This window comes from Semicossyphus pulcher, unplaced genomic scaffold (assembly GCF_022749685.1).
Source record: "Semicossyphus pulcher isolate SPU_LCO1_2020_fin unplaced genomic scaffold, fSemPul1.0.p SCAF_10, whole genome shotgun sequence".
Taxonomy (NCBI): Eukaryota; Metazoa; Chordata; class Actinopteri; order Labriformes; family Labridae; genus Semicossyphus; species Semicossyphus pulcher.
In genome coordinates, this window is record NW_027211604.1 from 16,455,571 (window position 1) to 16,483,161 (window position 27,591).

General features: G+C 43.7%; 4 protein-coding genes and 1 non-coding gene across 16 annotated transcripts in view; 4 read left to right on the plus strand and 1 right to left on the minus strand.

Moving 5' to 3' along the window:
* ehbp1l1b (EH domain binding protein 1-like 1b) overlaps positions 1-1,486 on the plus strand; it is a 30,425-nt gene extending 28,939 nt beyond the window's left edge. For 9 of the 11 annotated variants that reach the window (XM_069665255.1, XM_069665262.1, XM_069665279.1 and 6 more), the window contains 2 exons: positions 111-225; positions 398-1,486. In XM_069665255.1, the coding sequence (XP_069521356.1) occupies positions 111-225; positions 398-485 (203 nt within the window). In that variant the 3' untranslated portion in view covers positions 486-1,486. The remainder of the gene's footprint in view (positions 1-110; positions 226-397) is intronic. The other 2 variants (XM_069665339.1, XM_069665330.1) reach the window with 1 other exon arrangement.
* Positions 1,487-2,593: 1,107 nt separating this feature from the next.
* Positions 2,594-5,976, plus strand: LOC138600935 (CAAX prenyl protease 2-like). The gene is made up of 8 exons (XM_069672494.1): positions 2,594-2,733; positions 2,875-2,977; positions 4,248-4,331; positions 4,835-4,913; positions 5,025-5,192; positions 5,435-5,506; positions 5,605-5,667; positions 5,747-5,976. Exons 1-8 carry the CDS (start codon positions 2,594-2,596, stop codon positions 5,974-5,976), a joined length of 939 nt encoding a protein of 312 aa, XP_069528595.1.
* Positions 5,977-14,030: 8,054 nt separating this feature from the next.
* Positions 14,031-18,816, plus strand: LOC138600739 (complement component C1q receptor-like). Its single transcript, XM_069672234.1, has 2 exons — positions 14,031-15,030; positions 16,817-18,816. Exons 1-2 carry the CDS (start codon positions 14,592-14,594, stop codon positions 18,568-18,570), a joined length of 2,193 nt encoding a protein of 730 aa, XP_069528335.1. The 5' UTR covers positions 14,031-14,591; the 3' UTR covers positions 18,571-18,816.
* A 360-nt stretch (positions 18,817-19,176) lies between these two features.
* trnas-gcu (transfer RNA serine (anticodon GCU)) lies at positions 19,177-19,258 on the minus strand. Its single transcript has one exon. It is a non-coding gene; the product is annotated as a tRNA-Ser (tRNA).
* On the plus strand, positions 19,232-27,496 carry dpp3 (dipeptidyl-peptidase 3). 2 transcript variants are annotated; one of them, XM_069677433.1, is made up of 19 exons: positions 19,232-19,285; positions 20,761-20,919; positions 21,091-21,235; positions 21,335-21,424; positions 21,703-21,840; positions 22,175-22,249; positions 22,417-22,507; positions 22,713-22,843; positions 23,101-23,231; positions 23,352-23,410; positions 23,726-23,920; positions 24,012-24,124; positions 24,231-24,323; positions 24,545-24,607; positions 24,695-24,819; positions 25,223-25,343; positions 25,650-25,829; positions 26,424-26,586; positions 26,704-27,496. In XM_069677433.1, the coding sequence occupies exons 2-19, from the start codon at positions 20,795-20,797 to the stop codon at positions 26,844-26,846; spliced, it is 2,181 nt and encodes a 726-aa protein (XP_069533534.1). In that variant the 5' UTR covers positions 19,232-19,285; positions 20,761-20,794; the 3' UTR covers positions 26,847-27,496. The 2 variants fall into 2 exon arrangements, with proteins under 2 accessions (XP_069533534.1, XP_069533526.1); XM_069677425.1 differs by lacking the exon at positions 19,232-19,285 and adding an exon at positions 19,544-19,589.
* Positions 27,497-27,591: the final 95 nt, after the last annotated feature.

The window sequence follows — 27,591 nt, forward strand, 5'->3', positions numbered from 1 at the left end:
AAGGATTCAGATCATTTAATTTAGTATTAAAACCAAAACGTAGACATGTTTTTCTTTGCTGTTCATGGATGTATGGACTGGTACATTAAGTTGTGTCGTTTGTCGAGCAGACTGGCAGAAGTCGTCCACTCAGCAGCAGAGGGAGCAGCTGCTCCTCCAGGAGCTCGTGTCTCTGGTCAACCAACGGGACGAGATCATCAGAGACATCGACGCCAAGGAGAGAGGGTGAGAGTGTGTGTGCGTGTGTGTGTTTGTGTAGGTAAAGCACTGAAAGGAAAACAACACATTTATATACCTATTGTTTTGATAGTATTGTCTTGCCATGTTTCAAATTAAACCTTTGGATTAAAGCTTGTTATATTGATGTACAAAGTCCCACATTGTGTTGTTTATTCAGGGCACTGGAGGAGGATGAGCGTCTGGAGCGCGGTCTTGAGATGAGGAGGAGAAAATATAACAACAAAGAAAAATGTGTGCTACAATGAGAGGAGGAGACAGCCACAAACAGCTGAAAGATGATTCTTTTTCTGTATCTTTTTGCACACAAGATAAAAACGGGGCTTTTGGAGCTCCGTGTTTCCCTTTTCAAAGTGCCTTTATTCCCCTGGAGAACTGTGAGCGGCCACTATGAGGACAAACTGTGGGCTGCAAACTGAGTCTTCTTTGAAGGTGTGTTTAATGTTTTCAGTTCGTCTTAACGTTATAGTATTATTTTAAATGTGTTTTTATTTATTTAAATGATGTGTCAGACTGTTGTACATCTATTGCACATTGGTGTGTGAGTGTGTTTATTCCTCTGGGAGTTTGTTCAGTATTTTTCACTGGCTTTTCTTCTTCTTTTTATATATTTAGGCAAGAGATGGAAACAAGAGGCGTTGTATCTGTGAGATTGAAGCTGAAATTAATGCTAATAGATTCAAGAAATTCTGTTTTGGTTTAGTATTTTTTCCAATATTTGCACCCTAAAAATTTTGAAATATTAGGTTTTAACATGCAAAAACATAACATGAAAATAATAATGAGCTGGACTCAAACTAATGATACTGAGTGTACAGGGTTCATGTTTGCAGCAGCAGGATGACACCCAACAAATCCTGAAGGCATTTCCACGTGTTGCATTATACTTGTTTTCTTTTTAGATGTTAGATGTTTAAAACTTTCTTCATATTAAAAAGTTTTTAAATCCTGTGTGAGCTGCTCAAGGTTTTCTCCAGCTTTAAGCGTGCCTTCAGTCACCCCTGTTCTCCTCTGCTCGACTCACAGACATGACCGTGTTTCCTCATCTCTGTGTCCTTTGACTACTGTGTGCATGTTTTTGAGGTGGTCTGTTGTATAAGTGGTACTCTGCTTCACATCACATTCACTACTGTAAACGTATCACACACTGTATGCCTGGTGTTGCTGTCTTTATTTATGAGGTGAAGATATGATGAGAGAAATAAATATTGGTTGGTTTCTTTCAACTTTGGACTTTGTATCTTTTCAGCTTCAGAAACAACATGAATCTGTGAAGTGTGCTGCTTCTGTTTACAATGCAATGCTCCTGCAACAAACACATGTTTTGTGAAGCTCATATTAATAATTTAAGCGACTCCTCGACTGAAAACTGCAGCACCAGAATTAGGCTTTAGTTTGGGATCTTTTTGCTTTGGATGACTATTTAATACGAAAAGTTCCTGTTCTAATGGTAGATCGTTAAAACACTACAGTACATCAACGTTAAAAGACCCTCAGGTCAAACTCACCGGTAACAAGAAAAAAAGTAAAAGAGCTCTCTACTGATTTTGATTTTCCACAAATGCGAGTGTCCATTATCCTGCTTATCCTGTTCAGGGACACTGGGAGGCCGGAGCGTTTCCCAGCTGTCACTGGGCGAGAGGCTGGCTTACACCCTGGATTGATCGCAAGTCAATCACAGGGCTGACACGTAGAGACTGACAACCTTTCACGCTCACATTCACACCTACGGGCAATTTTAGAGTCGACAATGAACCTAACGAGCATGTCTGGACTGTGGGAGGACGCTGGAGTACCCGGAGAGAACCGACGGATGCGCGGGGAGAACATGCAAACTCCACATAAAGGCCCCCTACTTCTGAACCAGGAACCTTTCAGCTGTGAGGCAACAGTGCTAACCACTGCACCACTGTGCAGCCAAATGCAGGCGTCTACATAAAAACATTGCTGAGAATGAACGAGGTGTGTGTGGCTGCTTACCCAGTAAATAAGTATTGTTAAAGTAACTTCACAATAACGTATATCATCTATACTTGCTAAACCTTCCTACACAAATGTACTGCGTGAATATTTCTTAGATGCCTTCAAATTGCTTATAAATGTATGGCTCAAATGCTCCAACACACTCTGAAACAGTCAAGACATAACATTTAAAGTATGACCTATTAGGTGGTGAAGGCACTCAGTGTGTGTCTGTGTCTTCCCAGTAGAGTATTAGAGTTAATCAGCTTGCCTCTCTCCACTAATCTGAACAGACAGCCAGAACTGAACCGATCCAGCGCACAATGAACCCGTGTTAGCTTCAGCTCACCTGAGGAACCTGCTCACTCTCACACTGCAGCACCTCAGTTCTGTCATGCTGGGTCCAGAACATGGCCCTGTAATAACGCAGGAGGAGCACGCCCAAACAAGATGTTGGGTGTGTGTGCTGAGCTGCTTTCTGCTCGCCTGTGTGTACGTGGGCAGTTTGTACGTCTGGAGAAGCAGCTTACCCAGGTATACACCTCAGACCTGAGACGGTGCTTTAAGACTGGACCGTTACACTGTTGCTTTATGTGTGCGTGTGTATTGTGTGTATTTTGTGCGTGTGTGTGTGTGCGTGTGTGTGTGTGTGTGTGTGTGTGTGTGTGTGTGCAGGGACCATCCCAGTGTGATAAAGCGTCGCTGTGCCAGTGTGCTGCTGGTCTCTGCACTGTCACCTGCAGCTGTCAAGGCCTGGATCCACTGGGCTGATGTCAGGGTGAGTACACATGCACAAAACATGTCATTATCTGCACCTGCCCTTTTAGCTTATAAGTTCTCAGGTTGGCTGTACTTTGCTGAGATTATTTATTTATTTAATTATGTGTTACTACTTGAAGTAGGCCTGCACGGTGGGGCAGTGGTTAGCGCTGTCGCCTCACAGCTAGAAGGTTCCTGGTTCTAGAAAGTGCGCCTTTCTGTGTTGAGTTTGCATGTTCTCCCTGTGCATGCGTGGGTTCTCTCCGGGTACTCCGGCTTCTTCCCACAGTCCAAACACGCTCATTAATTGGTGACTCTAAATGCCTGTAGGCGTCAAAGGTTGTCTGTCTGTATGTGTCAGCCCTATGATTGACAGTAGGTCAGCCCATGGTGAACTTCGCCTCTCACCCAATGACAGCTGGGGTAGGCTACAGTCCACTCGCGACCCTGACCCTGCTGAAAAGCGGTATAGATAATGGATGGAGAATTAAAGTATTTTTCCAATGAGTTGTAAACATATGCCTGAAAGGGAAAAAAACAAATGTACTTTAATACAGGTATGTTTCAGTCATCTCTTAGCTGTAATATAGATGGTAAGAATAAGGTTAGTAAAGATACCTCCACCTGGCTCCACAAGCACCATCAACTATGACGGATAATGTGGATAAAATACAAACAAAGTTTTTGTATAGGCAAGTAGGTTTTGGATGAAAACACAAACATTTCAGAGACTTAAACATGGCAGCAGCTTATTTTTATTAGGTTTAAGGGCTCCTGTTCTTACCTCACCAAGCCCACACCAGTACCAGGTGCTCCACCTCCTTCTTGAACACAACTCTCTTTTTTCAGTGCAGGTGTACCTAACAAACTAGCACATGTCCATACATTCATGGCCAGTTGAAGCCAAAAGAATACAGCCATAACAACAGCCCTCCTACAGTAAAGGCATTAAACAGCACAGCAGATAAACATGCTCACACTGTTTGCATCCACTTTGTAATGCGCTTAATATAAAACAAACCATCATCCCTGATACATGCAGAGAAAGAATTTTGTCATTTTGAATATACATTTCACCACGAGGTCAAAGGTCAGTGTTACTGGAGCTGAAAGGGATTCAGTGTCTTCCTAAAGGATGCTGACCCCTGACCGTCCAGGTGAAGGGCAGTTGTCCTCACTCCTGGAGGCATATTAGTTATACAGAAGGTGTTTTGTGAAGGTAGGCCCAGCGGCTAATTAGCTTAACTTTAAATAAAACTACTGTATGTTTATAAATTCTGCTCTTACAGGTGGATGCGTCAGTGTGGGAGCTGATGGGAGTTCGTTTGGAGGGTCTGCTTCCTGCAGCTGTTCTGCCGCTGCTGCTGACCATGGTACACGAGGAAGTCTCACACCAAGTTAAACCGAGAAGAAAAAACATTTTGCCAAGAAAAAGACTTAATTCATCTTGAGCACCTGCTTTTGACAGTTGACTTCATAATAGGGGTTCACAGGGTTTCGCTTCAGAGAGGTTGCGTCAGGACAGAATACAAGCTAAATATCCAGCGCTACCATGAGACAGGATTTTCTTTTTAAAACTATTTAAAAGCTGTTAAACGTGACGTCATCATAAAGAAGTTATGGGGTAACATTATTCAGAGGAGAAGACAACTCGGTGCATCCCATTTCCCTCTTAGTACATTTTATTTATGTTTCTCTGAGTCAGTTGTGACATGTCAGAGATCAAACCGACACAGCGTGGCCATTAACTTTACGCATTTTGTAGTGATATCTTATGAGCATGCATAAACCAAACATTGAAAAAACATCCCTTTAATAGTGTCTGTATCCTCCTCTTAATGATGTAATAAACATTTGACTTTCTTCTCGACACCAGGTGTTTTATCTCGGCCCTCTGGTTCACTCTGCGATGGAGAACCCCGACGGCGTCACTGGGGAGCTGCAGTCTGCATTCGGTCAGTTCGACTCAAAAGACAATCTGGATTTAGGGGCTTTTAAAAGTCTGCTTGCATGTATTTGCTGATATATATATATGTCATCATAAAGTCTGCATTTTATTTGTCCAGATGTGCAGTCATGGAGGCTGTGTGTTGGGGATGCAGTGTGGCTCAGGAACCAGGTGGTGGCACCAGTGACGGAGGAGCTGGTGTTCAGAGGAGCCATGCTGCCCATGCTGGTGCCCTGCACGGGACCCACAGCTGCCATCTTTACCGCCCCGCTCTTCTTCGGTGTCGGTATGGAAACAAGACTCTCAGGCTGTTTACAGTTGATGAACTCTTTCACAGTAAACCTTTGGACTATGATGGAATTATCATAACAGCTCATGACATAACGACCAGTTTACTTACTGCATTTCAAATCTCCCCCCCCCCCCCAAAATATGTCGGCAGAAGATACGTTATCTTTATTCACAAGGTATTTTAACGGTTATGTTATTTTCTAAATGTTTCATAGCTACTTTATGGTGTCATTCCAGCTCATTTCCACCATGTCATCGAGCAACGGCGCCTCCACAAGGACAGCATGAGAGTCATCCTGCTGGTCTCAGGTCAGTCGGTTGTCTAAACTCTTATTAAATAAACTAAACCATCGGAATGAAAGATAAAACATTTTATGTCTTTTTTTCACTGTGCTGTTTTGTTGCAGGGATGCAGTTCTTATACACAACTGTGTTTGGTGCCTTTACTGCCTTTATTTTCATGCGAACTGGTGAGAGATGAAGTAAACCGACACCAACTTTCTCACATCTCCATTATACACCTCTTTAACCTGTAACCTCTTCCTACAGGTCATGTGGTGGGTCCAGTTTTGTGCCATTCCTTCTGTAACAGTCAGGGCCTTCCTGACATCAGCTCTGCCCTGCAGCACCCTCAGAGATCAGCTCTGCTCCTCTCGTACGTGATGGGCCTGCTGCTGTTTCTGGTGCTGCTCTTCCCGCTGACGGACCCTTTCTTCTATGGTGCCATTCCCGTCTGCAGCCTTGCTCCCCCTCCGTCCTCTGTATGCCAGATTAGCTGAAATTAAATTTACGCCCACTCTTAAAACTACTTTAACAAAGGATTTTATTTTGTGTTGGGTTTTCAAATAAAAAGTATTTTTATATAAAGAGTGTGTGCACCTTTATATGGCTGGCGTGTGTGTGCATGAGAAGAGAACTGTTCTAGCGCTGCAGACATTTCCTGCATGGTTGGAAATATTTCCTACTGTATTGAAACAGAACACCAGTACAACTTTCCCTGGCTGAGAGAGTGAAAGAGAAGTGTGTGTGCGCATGTGTGTGTATGTGTGTGTGTGGCAGAGAAAAACAGATGAACTGTGAAAGCAAATGAGTGAAAAAAAGGAGGGTAGAGCAGACAGACAGACAGAGAGACAGACAGAACATTAGACCACAGAGTGCCAACAAACACAAAAGGAACCAAAGTGTAGCACGAAAACTATATAAAGTGACATTATTAGGAAAAAATAAGGCAATGAAAGCCAGACGTATGAGACAAAACAGTCACAGCCAGAAGCTACAACAGACATGCCAACAGACGTGAAGGGTAGAAGAAAAGAAGAGAAAAGACGAAATGAGAAAAATAATGGAGAACAGAGAAGTGATGCTGGATGTGGAGGATGGGGGAAACATTACCGTGTCCCAGAGGAAATTCAGAATGTGCGGTCGCAGAGTTGGGTGAAGAGAGGGGATTCAGGGTCAGTGGAAACAGAGAAGCTGTAGGACTGAGGGGTGAAAGGTTGTGACAGACAAGTAAGATTAATGAGACAGACTGATGAGCTAATTACAAAAAGAAAACTTTACAAGCCAAACCAGGGAAGACAAAAGTCAATAAACGGATACTTCTATGGATGGCACCAACTCTAGAGTATAGTTATGCAATATAATTCTTAATTTAAACTCTGGTATCAGTATATGTTTTTTCAGAGTTTGAACACTTGACCTTTGCATCCTCAGATCAGTGGTATAGTCCTTTTTGAAATACTCCTATTTGCTTTTGGATAATTGGAAGTTGGATAAGAAGTTCAATACCACTCCTAAGTCTGTACGGTAAATCTTATATGTAGCTAAACTTAGGTTAGGTTAGCACAAAACCGACAACAAGAGTAAGCAGCCTGTTCTCACCACTTGGTACAATACCAATGTTTTTTTTCACACTGCTTTGGCGTCTCACACAGATGCACAAGATACCCTTAAGCGTCTGTATGAGACGGGTAACTACCTCCACTGTAAACCTATCTGCAGCAATATTGCCATACTGAGCAACTACCCCTTCTTTCATGGTGTGTTATCAGGAAACACTGTAGAAAGAACGTTAAAGTTAGTTGATGCTAAAGCCATTAGCTTCTCTTTTAAGATACCCTTTAGCCTCATAGGTATCTTAAAACAAAAGGTATCGGCTATCTTGAATCAGACACAAAAGGGTCTGTATTTGACAACCGGCTGCTAGCATGGTTATGCTCTAAAAAGTGTACCAAGTTAAGCTAGTTGTGTAGCAGTATCGCATGGCTAGCGATACAAATGTTAAAAAACTTAAAAGGGGCCTTGAAACTTCAAATTATCTTTAAAATAATAGGTTAAGTTATGTGATGTTAGTTATGTTAGCTAGTTTGCCTGCTAGCTACCTGTTGCTAGGCCACATGAGCCTAGCAACAGGTAGCTAGCTGTTGCTAGGCGTCACATTCTTTGCTGGAATGTGACGCAAGGGTAAGGGCTGTTACAGCTGGTGACGTCAACAGGAAATCCTCCCTAGACCAGACCGTCTCATTTCAGTTAGCGGTCGACGCAGGCTACGAACGACGCATCCTTCATAGCCCATGTCCTTCTAAGGATGCAGCCCTTGTATTGAGACACAGCTTATATCTTTGCTAGAACAACTTGGAGAGACTCCAGGAAGTCACTGTTACACCAGGGTTAACGTGTTAACAAGCTTTAGACGTGCTAGAAGGTGGACTTTGTTACTAGTTGTTCCCTCCTGTTTCCAGTCTGTATAAGCTAACTAGCTTCCGGCTGTAGCTTCACATTTACCGTGCAGACATGAGAGTTGTATAAACCATATTGTCACAAACTGGGCTTTACGTTCTTATCCTTAAATGGATTAAACAGGGTGTTTGTTTCAAATCATTATTTAAAGGTGGAAAGAAAGCTCATTTGTCATCATCATCCCTCTTCGCTTTACTTTCACTTTTCATCTCATATTTGGGATCCTTCCAGTACAACAAAGTCTTCAGCTTCTGGCTGCTGAGAGTTTGGGGATTTGGGAGGACTTGGCTGCTCTGGCTCAAGCAAGACAGCTGTATAACCTATTTACCTCCTGAGTGTTTCTACACTGAAGTCAAATCTAAACATTCCCCGATCCGATGGGCACCCTCTGAGACTTCCAGGTGACCGCTGAGTCACTGGTGGGGATGTAAAATAAGGAAGGCAGAGTAATAGAGAACTAAAAGAACGGGCTGGTTTTCGACTCCCCTGCACATAAGTGGCCTGTGGTTAAAGGGAATGATTAACCTTCCTCTGCTGATGCTGAGTCAGCGAGTTTCTCTGCAATTTGTTTTTGCCTGAAAATTGAGGTGAGGTCACATGAGGGATGTGGGTAATAAAATATGATGTTTAAAAAGGAGAAGACCTGAGAGAATTGGATGAAATGGTGCAGAGAGAAGTCAGACGTGCGGTGGGTTATCTCAGAGGACCTACACATCTGACGCCTGTCTGTCTCTGTTGAGCCATTGTGTCCATCCTTTCTCCTGCAAAGTCGTCATCCTTTCTTCCCATTGTTAATGCATCCACCATTATTGCCCCGTCTCAGGAGAAGAATGACTGTATCATGAAAGACGCTACAAAGAAGTGTACGATGTCCGTGTGTGCGTGCATGGCTGTGTCTACGGAAAAGCTGAGCCTATCATCTGGTAAAGGAATAATCTGTCAGGAATTATCCTCTCCCTGAGCTCTCGCTCTCTTTCTGCCTCTTCAAGCAGTTCTTTCAAACCTGAACAGAGTTTCTGGAGATTCTTTGCAGAGTTTCTGTTTGTCTGTGGTTTGTTTATGCATGTGTGAGTCCAATTGCCGTCCAGACATTCAGGCATTTGTGTCACCTGAGCCTTTGTTAGTCATGTTGCTGTTTTTCCAAAGCTGAAAAAATATTTGTTTTAAACGTGGCCTTTGAAGTAGAAATTCAGAAACAGGAGTCAGACAATGGCATTGATTTTTTCCCCTGCAATGCAAGAAAAATGACTTTCAGCTCCTTTTTTAAGTAGGTAAGAGGATGAACCTGCAAATTCGATTTTCCAATGCTCCAAAAAATCTTGTTCCTCTGGAGCTTCTCGTTGGATAACACCGGGCGGCTGTGTTTGTACTGGGGAGCTCCCAGGTGTCAACATGGGTGAAACTAAGCATGAAGGAGCAAGGACACGGCTGAAAAGAACGGCAAATAAACTATTCCAAGGTTAAATAAAGGTTAATAAAGGTCACCAGGCATATAGACACTACAAAGACATAACTGCATCAAGCTAACAGCTGCCCCTAAAAGTGTCCAAATTCTTTTAGCCGATACTTCAAGTAACTGTAGACTTCAACTGGCAAGCCGATTTTTCCCCCTGGATTCAACCTTTCGACGCCGACCCCGGCCTGCTCAGATATTTGAGGTGAAGATTTGTTGACAGTCTGGGTGTGGAAGGAGGCGATCATGTCTGCTATGAAAGATGAAACATATGGAGCTTGTAGAAGAGGAGGATAAAAGTATCGTCTTTTTCCTGCACTCCCCAGAAATCACCAGGAATGCCTACACTCCATTATTTAACCACAAGGCCGCAGCTAATTGCTTCAGTGTGTGTGTGTGTGTGTGTGCATGTGCATGTGTGCGTTCTTGTGTGTGTGTCACAGGACACCAGCGGTTGGGAAAAATGAACAACTGACGTGTCCTGCTGTATTCGATATTGCAGCGAAGCTTCAACAGGCCTGAATGGTTCAAGTCTCTTCTCCAAACAACAAGGAAATAAAAATGTAGTTTTCTAAACATCAGTGTGGAGGCTCGGTGAGCAGTGGGGCTACTATTTATTCAGCTGGGAGCAGAGGAAAAAGCATTTTGATTATCAGAGCAGAGGAAGAAAAACAGTCTAAACTTCTGGTCCTGCAGAGACACCAGTTCCACTTATTGCCTCCATAAAGTCTCAGCTAAAAACAGAACAAAGGGACAGAAATGTATGTTTGTATTTGACTTTGGTGAATCGTCTCAACAGCGACTGGATGTATTTGCACACTTTTTTAATGACATTCATGGTCTGCAGATGATAAAGCTACGGAAGCCTGGAATGGCCATCCTTTCCAATAAGTTTCTACCTCGACATCAAAACATTATTATTCGGTTATCTCAAGAAACAAAGCTTGTTTTCTTATTGTAACCCGCTTATATATCTTTTGATCTCTAGGAGAAAGTAAAGGCCTGATTTCCCTCTCCAAGATCATTCTCTGACTGTCGGTGAAGATTCATAACTGGACAAGGATTGAAGTACAGTTTGATGCAATAATCGCTACTCCTGGATCTTAAATTTCAGCATTAACCAGTTGCTACAGATGTCAAGACACATGCTTTGCATACTGGCTTTGCACTCCTCCATCCATCCATTATCTATACCGCTTATCCTGCTCAGGGTTGCGGGGAGGTGGGAGTCTATCCAAGCTGTCATTGGGCGAGAGGCGAGGTACACCTTGGACCTGATCGCCAGTCAATCATAGAGACAACTCACGCTCACATTCACACCTACGAGTAATTTAGATTCGCCAATTAGCCAAACGAGCATGTCTTTGGACTGTGCTGGACTGAGCAGGAGGGAGCGGGGGAGAACATGCGAACTCCACACAGGATTCGAACTAGGCCTCACAACGGCCGCACCGGCTTGGCACTCCTGATCTTTGATAATCATAAGAATTAAAAGCGAATGATATTTTTTCAATTTTCTTGAGTAAACAAAACAATAAGCCCACTTTTGTGTACAAACTGGTGTCAAACTGAACACGTAAGAGTTGAGACTGTCTGAAAATGTGCGCAGTATCTCTATATTCAAAGTTATAATCTCAAAGATCTCAGTTTCATTCTCTTTGGCGTCACCTATTGCGATAAACGGTAATTACAGGAGCACACTTCCCAGATATCCAGACAGTGTTGCATGTGTGACGTCCACGGTTGGCTCCGGTTGTAACTCTTGATTTTCCTCGCTGACGGTCTCTTTCCTTTTTAGACTGTTTGCCTTCATCTGAGCGTCGAATTTGTTTCTTTTTCTTTGGATTTTCACTTCTTTTTGAAGTTGTATCTGTAGTCATCCATCTTTTCTTTGTTTGTTCAGTCATAGTAGATTACTGTTTACTCGCAGAACTTGCAGATACCGGGAAATCAGCTGCTTAGCTCCGCCTACTCTCTCTGGCAGACCAACCACTGCTGGGTGATGGAGAACGCGTCACTAACTGGGCGCCGCTTGTGAATTTGTCTGTGAAAGTTGCACCAGACACCCAGTCCATAATAATACTATATACTGTAAATGCAAAGGCTGTCATCAGTGGGCCATAGGCTAATAGTGACTTATTTAAATCTTTGCGATTATTACTTTAAATGATAACTGATCTTCCCTTTCTCTGTGCAGCTGTTCGTAAACACAGTTTCATTCCAATGTGGTAGAAAAAATGTCTTTGTTAGCATCACCCAGCTTTTATCTTGTTAAATACAAGTCACGTGTTCTTTCATTGAACAAAACATCTTGTGTGTTTTATCAATCCTGATACCAAAGGTTCAGAGTCTCTAAAGAACATCAAATCAAGAGCAGCTTTTCAGCAGCTTCAAAAACAGAATCAGCGGTTGAAGTGAAACGGAGAGGCTTTGGAGCTGAAGGGTTCGCTTCAGCTGCTTGGAAGCTAAAAGTTGAGAAAGTATCAGAGCCAGTAATGATATGTGGCAAGTGGCTAGGAGTCAAGGAGGTAGAGAGAAGGTTGTGACCTAGGAGGCGGGAATATAAAATGAAGAGATCTGTATGTTCCATTAGACGTCTTTGGGCTGGAAGATAGAGCAGCTTTGAGGTACTGTAAGTACATTAATGTGAAAGGGGGGAATTGGAAGCGCAGGACTATGGAAAGAAGAAGTTTTGTCTGTTATATCAATTACATTTCTGGTATGTGTCTCAGGGGGCGTGGCTGTCTACGCAGGAGGGTCAACCGGCCCGGATGATAGAATAAACAGAACAAGAGTGGGAGGTTTGGGGGCCTGGGAGAGAGATTGCTGACTTTGGAGCCCAAATAATGAGACTGAAAGAGAAGAGGGGGAGAAGAAGGAGAAGATAAGGGAAGGGAGAGGAGGAAGAGGATGCAAGAAAGGAGAGGACGGAGGAGGGGGTGAAAGAATAATAAGGAGAGGAGGCAGAGGAGAGAGGAAGATGGGGGTAGTCCAAGAAAAAGAAAGTCAGAGGAGGACAGGAGGAGGAGGAGAAAGAGGTGGGGAACAAGACCAAAAGGCTCTTTAGGATCTCCGGGATCCTGAGGTTTGATGTTTGTTCTCAATCTAGTTCCGATGGTTGTTACATAACTGGAAAAGACTGCTGAATAGTGCGACTGTATACATTCTGTCTGCCAAAACCAACACGCTGCCGCAGCCAGACGACTCATCTGCTGCGCACAGGGAGAAAGCGCAGGCTCGGACACACACACACACACACACACACACACTGATGCGGCTAATAAGTGATGCAGCTACACACACATGCAGCTCGACTTTTCCATCCCATCACCCTGTGGTTCAAAGCTGCGGCGGGTGAAACTTTGCTGTCGTTTTGAAATCTGCGTTAAACAGTCCAGACCACACTGCAGCTTTGATAATGACATCAGGCTGCTTTAATTGTGTTTTGGCAGGTCACACTTTCCACACAGAAGAGCGTGATGAGCATTTATGTGATGGACTATTGTGTGCCAAAGCATTTTTTCCACTTATGTTGCTTCTTGTTTGTGTTTGCTTGACTTAAACGGACGGCCTCCGCTCAGCTGTTCGTCCCCGGCAGCTTAAAATCTGTTACTCATATCAGGGCTTAATTGAATCCTAAAGATCACAGCTACTGGCTTCCTCTCTCGGTCTTTGGCCTTGCTTGCAGGAGATCAGGAAGGAAAAAAGATCCTATTTTTCTTTGGAAAATCCAAACTCGGCCTTTGACTTTGCATCAGGCGTGCCATTCATGGAGGACGGATCGTGTGACGGCAGTGGAGGTACCCCCAAACTACCCAAAGTCCCCCTGCTCCCCCAGCTACCGAGAGGTCAGGCTGATGCACATCTGGCATTTCCTGTTTCCTCTCCTCCAGATGCCCCCGAGTGGTAGCCACACACACACATGCACACACACTTAAGAAAACTTGGGCTTAGACATCTGTGCCCATATGAAGTTATTGTATAACAGTGTAAGAATGAACGCACACACACGCAAAGTCCAACAGGTATGCCATACTCAGATGTTTCCATTAGATTGTAAAAACTTCCAGCTGGTATGGACTCAAAAAGAAAAGAGACAAGAGTGGGGGTGGTGGCAGAAAGAAGAAAATTATAGTGTAAAGAGGATTAAGTGAAGGAAAATAAACAAAAAGATGCAGAGGGAGCGATGGTCAGAAGGTGGAAGAGAAAAAAAGGAGAGAAGAAGAAGAAGAAGAAGAAGAAGAAGAGGGAGACAATCTCTGCATCTCAGAGCTGACAAACACTTTCCACTCCTGCGGATGCTGTGCAGCGCGCTCTGCTTGACGGCTGTGCATGTGTGCATGAGAGAGTGCATGTATGTGTGTGTGTCTAAAGCCATAGGCAGGACAGGGGGGGGGACAGAACGGTGCCGTATGGTTTTCATAACTCTCTGAGGGTTTTGCAGTTCTCTTACTCCCCCCCCGACTTCCCCAAACCCCAATCCGTCAACCCCTCCAGCCTTCTCTTATACACTCGCACACTTCACCAGCCCCCTCTTCCAAAAACACACAATTCTTTTTCCTCTACGTAGCCTCCCCCCCCCTTCCACCCTCCCCCATCTGACTCCCTTTCTGAGGTTCAGTCAGACTTTGCAGAGGCAAGAGAGCCCCAGCAGGATCAGATACAGGAGAGGCTTTCTGTCACTGAACTCATCACAGTCATATTTGGACTCTATTTAAACTCTTCTGGACTAATCTGAAAGGCAGATTTCACCTTTGGACAATTTTGGTACGACTGGTACTTCACTGGACTTTATTCTGGACTGTACTGGACTTATGTGGACTATTAAGGGGCTTCCACTGGACTGCATTGGTTTCTATTAGTTATATTCAGGATCTGGTGAAATCTACTTCACTGTGGCAGCAGCTTGCTGATGAATGGATTTTGTCTGATTCTGCACTGTAAGGGTAAATTAAGGGCCGTTTTTGGATACATCTGCTTCAGATTACTTTGAGTTAAAGGCCAATTAGACCACATAATTTATTCAAACACAGCAATAGGGTAGAAATAATAAACAATCCGGGTTTGGAAAGTTTCAGTTTGTTGGATTCATTGAAACTGAGTCAGATTTGTTTGGAGAGTAAGTCAGAAAAGATTAGAAGGTTGTTTGTTTTGACAGTAAGGTTGGGGTTCTCATTTGAATGTTGGCCTAGTTTAAACCTCATGTCTCGCTGGAGGATGCAAAAGACCGTCAGCAACAGCGGTAGCTGCAGCAGCAGCATGAGTCTCCTGTGTGTCCTGTGGCTGCTGACGGTCTGCCTGGCTCCTGGAGGCCGAGCCCAGAGGCCGAGGGAGCCGGAGGGGGAGCAGCCAGCGGCCAGAGCTCAGCTGGCGGAGAGAGACGCTGTCTGCCATCAGGAGGGATGCTACAGCGTCTTCCTTCAGAAGAGGAGCTTCAGGGAAGCTGGGCGGAGCTGCCGGGAGCGAGGAGGGACCCTGGCAACCATGCACACCAGTGAGGCAGCGGGTGTGGTCCATGAGCTGCTGTCGGCCGTCGAGGCGCAGGGGACCAGGCCGAGGCTTCGTCTCTGGATCGGGCTGCACAGACCGCCGCGCCAGTGTTCGTCCACCCGACCCCTTAGAGGATTCGTCTGGGTCACAGGCAAAGTCTAAACTTTTTGACTTTTGACCCCTCAGTGCTTCTAATTTTACTCACCCTTTCAGCCAGTTTATTGGACTTTAATAAGCCTCCCTTGGCCAATTAAGAAACCACAGCTCTCAAGAGTTATGAGAAAATGTTAAGATTAGACTGTGACTGATGGAAAATCTGAAGATCAGTTTAATTTAGTCTATTCAAAAAGTCATCCATATATTACCAACTTGACTACCCATTAAACAAGGCTACATTTAGTCCTGTTTTACTGTTAGGACTACTAATTTCCAAAACATTCATTGAATTCATCTGGTTCAGTATCTACATCCATTAAGCCTACTTTGATATTAACATGATCATATTAGTTATATCAAGAGCTTAGTTTAGATTTATGTTGGACAAAACAACACTTTACCTATAAAGCAGGTCACTGTACTCTTTGTAATATTATATAAAGAGGCCCGATATTAATCGATCAATGAGTAAGCACTTGGCAACAGTGGCGAGACAAACTTCCTCTTAACAGGCAGAAACTTAGAGCAGAACCAGACTCATTGGTAGACAGCCATCTGCTGTGACTGGCCGGGCCGAGAATGTGGGACAAAGAGGGAAGAGAGATTAAAAAGACAGACAGACAAGGAGACATACACACAGCAAAAGAATAATCACTCACAGATCATATTATTAAAGCATTGTGCTGCCTCTCAGTCAGACTCTGGTACCTGGCCCGGCCTCCAGACCTCTGCACTGACTGGATGTTTAGTACATTAACTTCTTTTGTTTCACAGAGACGGAGCTGGCGCGACAGGGGAAGTTCGATCCCCCTTTTGACCTCACAGCGACTCCTCAGCCCGATTTAGACATTACACAAACGCCACCCACTAAAAACCAGATGGGCTTTTATCACTCAAAGTGTCTGCCGTGCTCTTTAGTTAAAAAAGCCTTTAAATCCTCAAGAGTTATGTCACCAACCGAGTTTTTCATCAGCCATGATTTACAAGTTCAGTTTACCCACATTACAAAAACACATTTTCTCACTCGTCCACTGTGGCATCCAGCAATGCAGATAATTTTGGTTTTATTTAACAAGGGTACGATTTACAGATCAGTCAGTCCAATAAATTTGGATGGGAGTTTGTTTGTCATGCAAAAAAACAGCAGTTTGACTTTAAAGAAATAATGACTGGGTTTCTCTGCACAATCAGTTGTGGATGTGGCAAAAGTCATGCCAACATTTGTTCCCCTCAAGTATGTTCAAACAGATTGAAATGATGCATCCTTCAGCTCTGTTTGTGATAAACTGTGTAGTACTCGCTGTGCAGTGTCAAGCTCAAAAAAGTAAAGGACACATTATCTGTAAAACTACAAACTAGATATTACAAATATTACAATTTAAATACTGTTGCAACAAAGATACAAGCAAGATAATGAGCTGTTTTCAAAGAGCGTGTGCCGAATTTGAAAATATCTGACTTTGGCGACTCCTAGTGGTGAACTGAAAAAACACACTGTTACAAACAGTCATGGCTGCTGCTTCAATCCCTCACCAAAATGAAGAATGAACGTGGGGACAGCGACTCATAGACTGCATTAATTTTTTTCTAGCATTCAAATTTTTCTACAAACTCAAAACAAGTAATAAATAAACAAATAATTTACAAAGAAAAATTGCAAAACAATTTGACACTTTGCGGCTTCAATCTGATAATCTCAAGAATTAACTCTGAAAATAGAACTTCAAAAGCAAAGAATATTAACTTTGACTGACCTTGTCCTTGTCTTCATTTCCCAACAGGAGACCAGGACGGCCAGTTCACCAACTGGCTCCGTGAGGACACTCCTGGGACTTGTGCGGCCCCTCGCTGTGTCGCCATGACCGTCCACACTTCCGAGAACGGACGCGAGAGCAGCGACAACTTCCGGTGGCTCGACGGCTCCTGCGCGCTGCCGTTGGATGGATACGTTTGCCAGTACAACTACAAAGGAATGTGTCCCCCGCTGGAGGATGAGGGTAGTGGCCCCGCTGTTTACACCACCCCGTTTCACCTTGTTAGCACCCTCCTGACACATGTGCCCTTTGGATCTGTCGCTGCTCTGACGTGCCCTGCAGACAGCTCCAACCCAGACGCTGGTGCTGAGCAGACGGTGCTGTGCATAGAGCGAGACGACGAGACGGTAGGCTGGTCAAGGGACGCCCCGCTCTGCTCGTCTGGTGCGGCTCCGCAGAACCAGGACTGGTGTAGCGGGGACCACGGATGTGAGCAGTTCTGCCAAAACACGGACACAGATTACTACTGTTACTGCTCCGAGGGCTTTACGATCGACGAGGATGGGTACACCTGCAAGCCTGACCCCCTGAGCCAAACTGACCCACCTGAATTATCCTCTGATGCTGCCAGTCCCACTGACCAGCCCCACATCAAAGATGTCTGCGTGAAGATGGGGTGCGAATACGACTGCATGGAAACATCTCGGGGAATGCGCTGCACTTGCCCTCCAGGCTACCAAATGGGCCCAGATGGCCGAAGATGCTCCGATGTGGACGAATGTAAACAGCAACCATGTCCGCAACTCTGTGTCAACATCCCAGGCACCTTCCACTGCACCTGCCACTCGGGGTACCAGCCGGACGACGAGGGCGAGTGTGTGGATGTGGACGAGTGCCTGGATGAGGGCAGCTGCGAAGGCACTTGTGAGAACACAGTGGGGTCCTTCGCATGCCTGTGTAACCCCGGTTACGAATCCGGCAGCGATGGAGAGTGTGTAGATGTGGACGAGTGTGTCGGGGAGTCGCCCTGCCAGCAGCAATGTCTCAACTTCATGGGAGGGTACCAGTGTTTCTGTGACAGCGGCTACGACCTGCAACCAGACGGACTTACCTGCCAGCCATCGCCCGATGATGAGGAATATTCAACTCTGACCCCTTACCCCAGTGACTCTGCTTACATACCTGAAATGGACCCTAACCATGATTTTCCTTGGTCCAGCTCATTCACCCCAGACCCAAACTTTGAAGCTGACACTAACTTTGACGTTAACTGGCTGACAGAAGCACCTGAGGCACTCTTACCTGACATGAGTCGTGGGTCAGATAATCATCTGAACCAATGGGATGCACTATCACCAGAAAGACATCAGACAGTCCCACCCCCCACGCAAAAGGGCAGCACAGGCAACGAAATAGATAATGAGGCTAAAGCTAAGACAGGAGGTAAGGAAGCTAGTGATGGGCTGGGAGCTGAGACTGCAAATGGGTCAGGCACTAGTACCAGGGAAGGGGAGGGATCTAATATTGAGGGTACAGAGGTTGTCAGCGGCACAATTGAGGAAGGGGAGGGATCTAATACAGGTAAAAGAAAGCATGACAAGAGCTGGCTTCTCGTGGCCCTGCTGGTGCCTCTGTGTGTGTTCCTCGTTGTGATGCTAGCTCTGGGGATCGTCTACTGCACCAGCTGTGCTGTGGACAAGAGCCTGAGCTTCTCAAACTGCTATCGCTGGATTCTCCCTACAACGCCTCCTGACAGGAGGAACGGCAAAACCCAAGCATGAACCCTCAAATGAACAAACACAGGAGCATGAGCACACACACACACACAGATGTGTTGAAAGCCCAGATGTTTGTTAACATTCCTCTTATGGTGCAGGACCTGTCACTGAATCTGCCATTTGGATATAGCAGCTGACTGGCTCTCCTATTCATCAAGAAAAACGTAATACTTTCTGTTGCACATCCTTTGTAAATAAGTCACTCTCTCATGTTTTTAGAATTCAATAAAAACCAATAAACTGATAAAATACTGTGTGGTTTGTAAGCCTTTTTAGATTATAACATAAAATTCAGTCTAATCAAAGATATAAAAGTGTGGAAAGAATGTGTGTTTATGGGTTTATGTTTCCATATGTTGAGAAAGAAATGAGATACATTAAATAGTGTTAAATTAAAAAAATAAATCAAAGAAAGAATATGCACTTTCGACGAGGGCGGGGGAGGACGAGGTGGGAGGAGCCAGGAAGGAAAAAGCTGCGAGTGACCCGAAGACCACGTTGCTCGGAGTGTAATCTTGTCACTGGTTCCAGTTGCGAGTTCTTTGGCAATGCTCATTCGGTGCCAGAATCGTTTATTGTTAAGATGTCTTGGATTGTGGAAAAGGTATCCGACGAGGATGGGATTCGAACCCACGCGTGCAGAGCACAATGGATTAGCAGTCCATCGCCTTAACCACTCGGCCACCTCGTCACATATCTGCAATGTCAGGCGATATTGGTAATTATTCATACATGTTTCCATATCCTGTTATTAATCTTTTGTGTGCGGTGTTACGGTCACGTGTCCGAGTTACAGACTGTCCAAAGATCGTGTATTTTATGCTTAACCTTGGTCAGAATATTACGGCACGTAGTATATGGAAAAGTCCAGTGCAGCTACTTCACGATTGGTCAGTTTTTCGATCAATCACAGCATGTGACTTGTGATTGGATAAGGGGCGGGTCTAACGTTGAATGAATACAGGAAGTGTACAGCGTGAGACTGCAATTTGACGTTCGCCGGGGCTGTTGAAGAAAATAAGGTAACAAGCTGTTAAGTTAGTGTCCACCTTTACACCTCTTGAAACGTACTAAATAGAAAGATATCATGCATAGAAGTGAGTTAAAAGGTATTTGATACTTAATGCTTTGCTAACAAATGTTATGGCAGTGTTTTTGATGCTGCAAACACTCAGCAGCCGTTAGCATGCACGCTAGTAGCTAACGATAACGAGTTAGCTGTTGGCAGGAGCCTGAAGACTGAACGTATTGTTATTTACGTAGAAATGCAGTGAAAGGGTTGTTGTTGTAGGCTGCTAGTTTAAAGGGGCTTTTGCGTTTGACATAAAGCTGCTTTACTTGTGCAGTAATTGGTCTTATCGAAAAGCGAAACAGAAACCTGATTTCAGTAATTAACGGACTTGTTCCTCTTGAATCTGTGCCATTGTCAAGTATAATAGGTCAAAGTTTAGAGACAAGCACCTGCTTTTCACATCGGAAACTTTTATTCCCTCTAGATAGCGGTCTCTTTAACTTACAACATTATTCGATAATATAACTTATTAACAGTATCATATAGTAACATTACTTACCACTTAAATCAATGCTCTGCCCTATTTATTCAGAAATTAAGTATCTTTTAAAAGAAGCTGCAATATCCAATAATTGATCAATATTGTTGATTTTTTGGGGGCGAGAGTCATTAGCAACATTTCATCGAGTAAAACATTCACGTTACCAACATATTGATTGGCACCGACAAAACTCTGGTGGCAGCCTTACCTAATTTACCAACTAATAGTATCAAGACTTCAAAGAAGCAAACCATAACTTATAATGATGCAAAAAAAGCTCCTTTTTTATAATGTAAGACTCAAAATCAAGAAATGTTTTAGTAGTTTTACCAACAGTACATAAGAATAGCTGTTACAAATGAGCATTTGTTTGATTGTACAGTACACATGCTTAATCTACCCAAAGCTAAGACAGGTGTGCAAATACTGTCTAGAGCACGTGGAAGAAAAAACACCAATCCTCTGGGTCCTAACTTGCAATTTTGCTTTTATCTCTTTATCCCATGCTCCACTACGTTCATTACTACCTCTCTTCTTTGATCTTTGTCTTCCCCCTTTTTTTTCTTTTCCATTTACACATCCTTACTTCTTAATCATTTATTTCTCTACCCCCACAACCCTTTTCCTCTCTTCAATTCAGTTCCTCGTCCTCAGTGTTAAACCTCAGACTAAAGATGGTGGACTCCCAGTACTACCTCCCTAATGACATCGGTATATCTGCTCTTGACTGCGGCGAGGCCTTCCGTTTGCTTTCGCCTCAGGAGAAGATGTATGCCCACTACCTGTCTCGCGCCGCTTGGTATGTTGTTTATCTCATGTTGTAGCAAGTTCAAATCAACCACTGTTCTAAAAATCATCTATCTTAAACTGAACTACCACCAGGAATAGAGAGGTTTCACCTGCTTTAAAGATTAAAAAGTTTATTGTAGAAGTTTAGCCCTGCTGATCAAATAAACATTTGCTGTTTCAGGTACGGTGGTCTGGCAGTGTTGCTGCAGACTTCCACGGAGTCTGCAAACATCTTCGTCTTGCTGCAGAAAATCTTCCGGAAGCAGACGCCTGCACAGCTGGAACAGGTTGCAACAGCAGCTGGACTCACCTCTGAGGAGTACCAGGTACATTTTTTGTTTTTGCTGCTGTCTCCCTTGACACACCCTGACATCCACATACAAATAAGATGCTTTTCTTATATTTCTTTCTTGTGTGATATTTAGGCCTTCTTGGTGTATGCAGCAGGTCTGTATGCCAACATGGGAAACTACAAATCATTTGGAGACACCAAGTTCATCCCGAACCTACCAAAGGTAAGAAGGTCTGCTGTGCTGGGTGTAAAATCCCTTGCAGCCGCTTTGTTAAAGCATGTGGACACCATACAGTTTACACAGTCTGACACAACAGTGCTATTAAATAGAGTCTGAAGATCTTCCACTTTAGAACACAACATTAACACAAAAATTAGATTGTATAAGTTTTCTAATAAACTGGCAGTAACTTTATTATGAGGTGCTTGTTATCAGTAATGCTCCTTGACTGCTGCTGTGACATATCATAAGCTGTCTGCCTCTGCGGTATGTGAACCCAGGACAAGCTGGAAGCTCTTGTGAGGGCCAGCCAGGCGTTCCAGGAGCAGCCCAATGAGATGGAGGCCCTGTGGGACAGCTGCTCGTGTCTCCTCTACTCCCTGGAAGACAGACAGAAGCAGCTGGGGCTGGGTGACAAGGTGGGGTCTTGTATCATTTAATGCAGTGTTCATATGGGATGAAAAACCCCTCTTGTTATCTGGACTGGATACATTTGACAGATGTTGACATTCCTTCATGTGCATCAAAGTTTTGTTTTTGTGGGGAGGTCTGTTTGTTCTCATCACCAAGCGGTTGCTCTTCGTCTCGTTTTCCAGTTTATTCTTTTTCAGAGGTCATTTGTGCCAACAATCACTTTCACTTTTGGAAACCACTGAACCCCAAACTTCCAGGGTGCTCCTCTAGTGACCTGCATTGTGACCCCAGTAAGGAAATGCATGGTCCATAAAGTGTTTTTGCGCATCTTTTCTTCAGGGAATTACCACCTACTTCTCAGGAAACTGCTGCCTGGAGGACGCTGAGCTGGCTCAGAAGTTCCTTGATTCAAAAGTAAGCTCAGCTGACGCCTCATTTACTTCCTTGTTAAACTCTTTATATTTATTCTCTCACCTCTGCCCTCCATTTTGAAAGGTTTATCCTGTGTCTGCTCCTGGTGCTCCTTTACCTAATATAACATATCACATATGCTTAACTGTGTTCTTGTGGTGTGTCTCCAGAAACTGTCTGCTTACAACACACGTCTGTTTAAGAAGGACAATGGAGGCAAAGCCTGCTATGAGGTGCGCTTGGCTTCAGCTGTGCAGAAAGGTCAGAACTAAAGTTTTACATGTGATAAGATTTATGAACACTTACAGCATCAAACAACCACATTACAGATGTGACAGATGTGGCATAGAGAAATGAAAGTGTATCGCATGTCACATGTGGAGAGATATGGTTATGTAACTAATGTTGTTAATGATGGCATACAGTCTGAGATCAAAGCATATAAATGTACACTTCTGCTCCACAGACTGTGCAGTGGACGGGGAATGTGAGACATGCTGCGGCAGCTTCAGCTTTGAAGACAAAGAGTTCACTGTGAAGAGGGGGGACTATGCTCCGATCATGGAGAAAGTCTGCTATTACCTCAAAAAAGCACAGGTGAGAGCAACTGATGCGGTGGGGAATATATTGATGTTCTGATTGTGATCTTTGAGCTGTGTGGAACAACTCCAAAATCAACTAAATATTAAAGGTATAAGTTAGACGACTGAAAGTGAAAGAGAGGAGGACAAACAAACCCAAAGATAAGGCATCTGAAGCTGAATGTAACAAGTATTGCCTCAGGCAGACAATGATTGAAAGAGGAGCTGTCAAAATTCCACTTTTGTATCTCTTGTTCCGTCTACTTTACTTAGACATACGCTGCCAACGAGAACCAGAAGAAGATGCTCGAGGAGTACAGCCGCAGCTTCACCCTCGGCTCAATCGATGCCCATAAAGAGGGCTCGCGCTACTGGATCAAAGACAAGGGACCAATCGTTGAGAGGTGAGAACCCAGTAAAAACCAATGAAATCATGTCTGTGCTCAAAGCTCCTTTCAACTTCTTCTTCTGCTCCTTTGAGCTCATTAATCCTTCACTTCCTCGTCCCTCTCTTCTTCTCTCAGTTATATAGGTTTCATAGAGAGCTACAGAGACCCATTTGGCTCCAGAGGAGAGTTTGAAGGTAACTACCACAGTGATCAAGTATTATCACTTAATAAGTACATATATACTGCTCTTAACTCCAGTTGGTATTTTAGAAATAATGTTTCATCCTAGCAGTGATTTTATTTATTAAGAGCAACATGCTGTAACTTGTGTTGTTCATTACCTGGAATGACTTTTACACTATTTATTAATGTGGTACTCTGCAGACTCGACTTCATCTTCACACTTAGCGTTTGTTAAACTAAAAATACAGGAGGGAAAAGGTGTTTGTTTGTTTTTGTCTTTTCTATCTTTTCACTTTTTAACTTTTGTTTTTTTGTGTCACTTTTAGGTTTCGTTGCGGTTGTAAACAAAGCGATGAGTGAGCGCTTTTCCAAACTGGTGAGCTCAGCAGAAGTCCTGCTCCCTGAGCTGCCCTGGCCCAGAGAGTTCGAGAAGGACACTTTCCTGAAACCTGACTTCACCTCGCTGGATGTCGTCACCTTCGCTGGCAGTGGAATACCAGCCGGCATCAACATCCCCAACTGTACGTACGCTGACAAACAACACAGTTCAGTTGGTTTAAGTTGAACATATCTTCTTGTCTCACTCAACATTGTCTGTTTGTTTGTGTGCAGATGATGACATCAGACAGTCAGAGGGCTTTAAAAATGTGTCGCTAGGCAACGTGCTAGCTGTAGCCTATGCTACACAGAAAGAGAAACTCACCTTCCTGGAGGAGGAGGACAAGGTAACACATGCAGCTTCCTGAGTCTCTTACACTCCAGCTCTTTACTCTCTCATGCTTTCACTCCCACAATCTAACATTCCTCTTTGTCTGTGTGCTTTTGCTCTAGGATTTGTTCATCAAGTGGAAGGGACCTTCATTCGAGGTGCAGGTTGGACTTCATGAGCTGTTGGGCCACGGCAGTGGCAAGCTGTTTGTCCAGGTCAGTCACACATGAATGTTGAATGCCAAACAGCTCCCGGGTTTGAAAATGTTTGTAGTTATTCTGATACGATCTGTTCCCCCTTGACACATTTGATCACTGTTTTCCAATCAATTAGATTTAATTTAAAGCTGTTAAAATGTTTAATTCAATAACATCATCAGAAGAGAATCTTAAGTGTGGAAATATCTAATTTGTTTCACTCCTTATTTTTCTCACAGGATGACAAGGGCAAGTTCAACTTTGACCAGAGCAAGGTGACCAACCCTGAGACCGGAGAACTGGTAAGTTTTTCTGTGTGTATAACTCTTTTTTTAATTCTTGTGTTGGTAAAGGCAGACTGAAGTTTTGAGTGTATCTTACTTCTTTAGGTGTCCAGTTGGTATCATGGCAGCGAGACGTGGGACAGCAAATTCTCCACGATTGCTTCCTCTTATGAAGAGTGTCGCGCAGAGTGTGTCGGACTCTATCTGTGTCTCAACAAGCAAGTGCTCAGGTCAGTCATGATTTACTTGTAACGTCCTCTCAAATGTGAATTTCTCCTAATTTTCTGAATCCCAAAAAAAGTCAAGGTGGGACAAAAGTCTGTTTTTATCAATCTTTTGTTAAAAAATAAAAGCAGCAGTTTGTTTGGGAGTATTTAGTGTACTTAAAACTCTGGCTAGCTTTGTATATGGGATGATATGTAATTATTTGAGTCATACACAGTCTCACACTGTATTGCTGATCCACCTCTTTGTAACATAAAGCTAGTAAGCCAGCTATAGCAAACGTAGCCTGAACAGCTGTCCAGATGTTGGAATGGAGTGGTTATTATTTCTGGTTCAGCTTGGTGGTTGGTGGCCGATTGTTATGAGGGAGGCCAGCATCTAAACAGTTCTCTGTCTTGCCTGTTCCAGTATTTTTGGCCATGAGGGCCAGGACGCAGAGGACGTCGTGTACATCAACTGGCTCAGCATGGTGAGAGCTGGACTGCTGGGTCTGGAGTTCTACACATCTGAGAGCAAGAGCTGGAGACAGGTAATCAATCTGATTTTCACCATAACACCCTGTCACTTTTTACTTGGACTGCTTTGCAACATGCAATGAATCTTACCTTTAATTTATATAGAGCTTCAGAGATACGTCGCGTAGGCTGAACAGCGTTTATAATACAAGTCGACATACAGACTATGAGGCACGTGTTTCTAACAAACTGACTGGCTCAGTCTTAAGTGTCTGTGTAGTTTTATATCACAGCTTATGGTAAGTCTGTCTGTGTTTATTTAAGTGTCAGGACATGTATACAGTGTATGTTACATGTACGTGTGTGTATGTGTGTGTCAGGCTCACATGCAGGCTCGCTTCGTGATCCTGCGTGTTCTGCTGGAGGCTGGGGAGGGCCTGGTCGGCCTGGAGGAAGTGACAGGAAAGGACGGCAAGCCCGACGCTCGAATCACACTGGACCGCAGCAAGATCAACACTGTGGGCAAGAATGCCATCCACAGGTTCCTTCAGAAACTGCAGGTATGTCCATATTTGGGTCATGCAGTTGCCCAGATATTTTTATCACAAGAACTTGCTTTGATTGATTAATCTGATTCATCTATTTCCATCCTATAAAACATACACATCTGCTTTACTAATAAATACTCTTCCTTCTTGCCTTTGTTGGTGCATAACTGTGTTCCTTGGTGCATCAATATCCCCTTTAGATCAGTAAAATAATTTTAAAGCAAAACTGTCTATTGTATCACTCGCATGCATGTGAATCCTCATGTTTGTGCAAGTGCTGTCATGTAACTCGAGTACAGCAGTGTAGTTTGCTAACTGCAGTGGACTGTATAATTAGTGTCTTCTGCATTACCACTGACATGAGAGGGTTTCTGTCTATGACTGCCTCTTAACAAATCCTTTTTTGTAATAACACGATGAAAAAGGAAACATAACCTCTTCATGCCTGTGCACTGCTGTAGTGTCTGAATAAATGATCATGGCACAGTTTAGGAAAGGTTCATGTTATAATGTTGATAGCTTTCTTGTTAAATGATTGATTATCATGTCTGTATGAACACCCTGTTGGTTTCATTCACCTCTTCATGTTGCCAACTTGTTTTGCAGGTCTTAAAGTCTACAGCGGACGTGGAAGGAGGCAGAGCCATGTATAATGGCTACTCTGCTGTCGGCGACAGCGGTGCTCACAACTTCCTGCGTCTCCGTGAGACTGTACTGCTGAGGAAAGAGGCTCGCAAGATGTTCGTCCAGGCCAACTCCAGAGTCAATGGTATGCACCTACATCTGTTCCTGTTATGCAGATAATCAGCTTTTGAAAGCACAGCTGGTTACAGACAGTATTAGCAACTTAAGACTCTTGCACTAACTGACCGTGTGTGGTTTCCAGGGGACAGCGTCGAGCTGGTCGAATACGAAAGCAGCGCAGCAGGTCTGATTCGCTCTTTCACTGAGCGTTTCGAAGATGACGCAGAGAAGCTGGAGGCCGACCTTCTGGAGATGAGCAAAAGGGACGCCCCCTGCTGGTGTTGATGGATGGATGATCTGCTTTAATGGCTTAAAAAGTATCAACATGAACCAGATTTCATTTCTCATCATATGTAAAAGCAAACTGATTTTTAATGGATAAAAACACACAATACTGCTAAATGATCTAAATCCTTTCTAAAGACTTTCAAAACAGACTAAAGTGTGGTTTATACTTCAAATGAAGCCATAAGACCAGAGCTGCCAGTCTTTCAGCCGCGGTCCATGGCATGGTTTGTTTTTTAAAGAACAGGACTGAATGAAAATAAATATAACATGATATGTAATTCAGTCTCTAACTGGATGCATTTAACAATCATGTTCTTCAAATGACAAGTATGAAAACTAATGCTGCCTGACAGGACAAATAAACATGTATGTTGTCGGCTGTGGGTAGTACCTCTTCAGATTTTCTCCATGCAGAGTTTTTCTGTCAAAATTGGCTAAAAATGGATCCGTCTTTACAGCTTCCCCATGAAATAAATGTGTTGATGATTTGACAGGTTGACTAATGACCAGCTGCCATTACAGCTTTATTGCGACTGTAAGGCAAAATAATGTTTTTTTGCTTGGTTTGGTAGAAAGTCATTTTAACCTGACTGTATGAAATAAGTGTACGGAGATTGTGGTGTTGAATCTGCACAAATAAAATTTGTTTGATATGATTTTAGCTGTTTAATTTCTTCTACCCTGATGAAAAAGTAAGGGCATGCTTATTTCATTTATTCATTCATTCTTTAATTACTTTCTG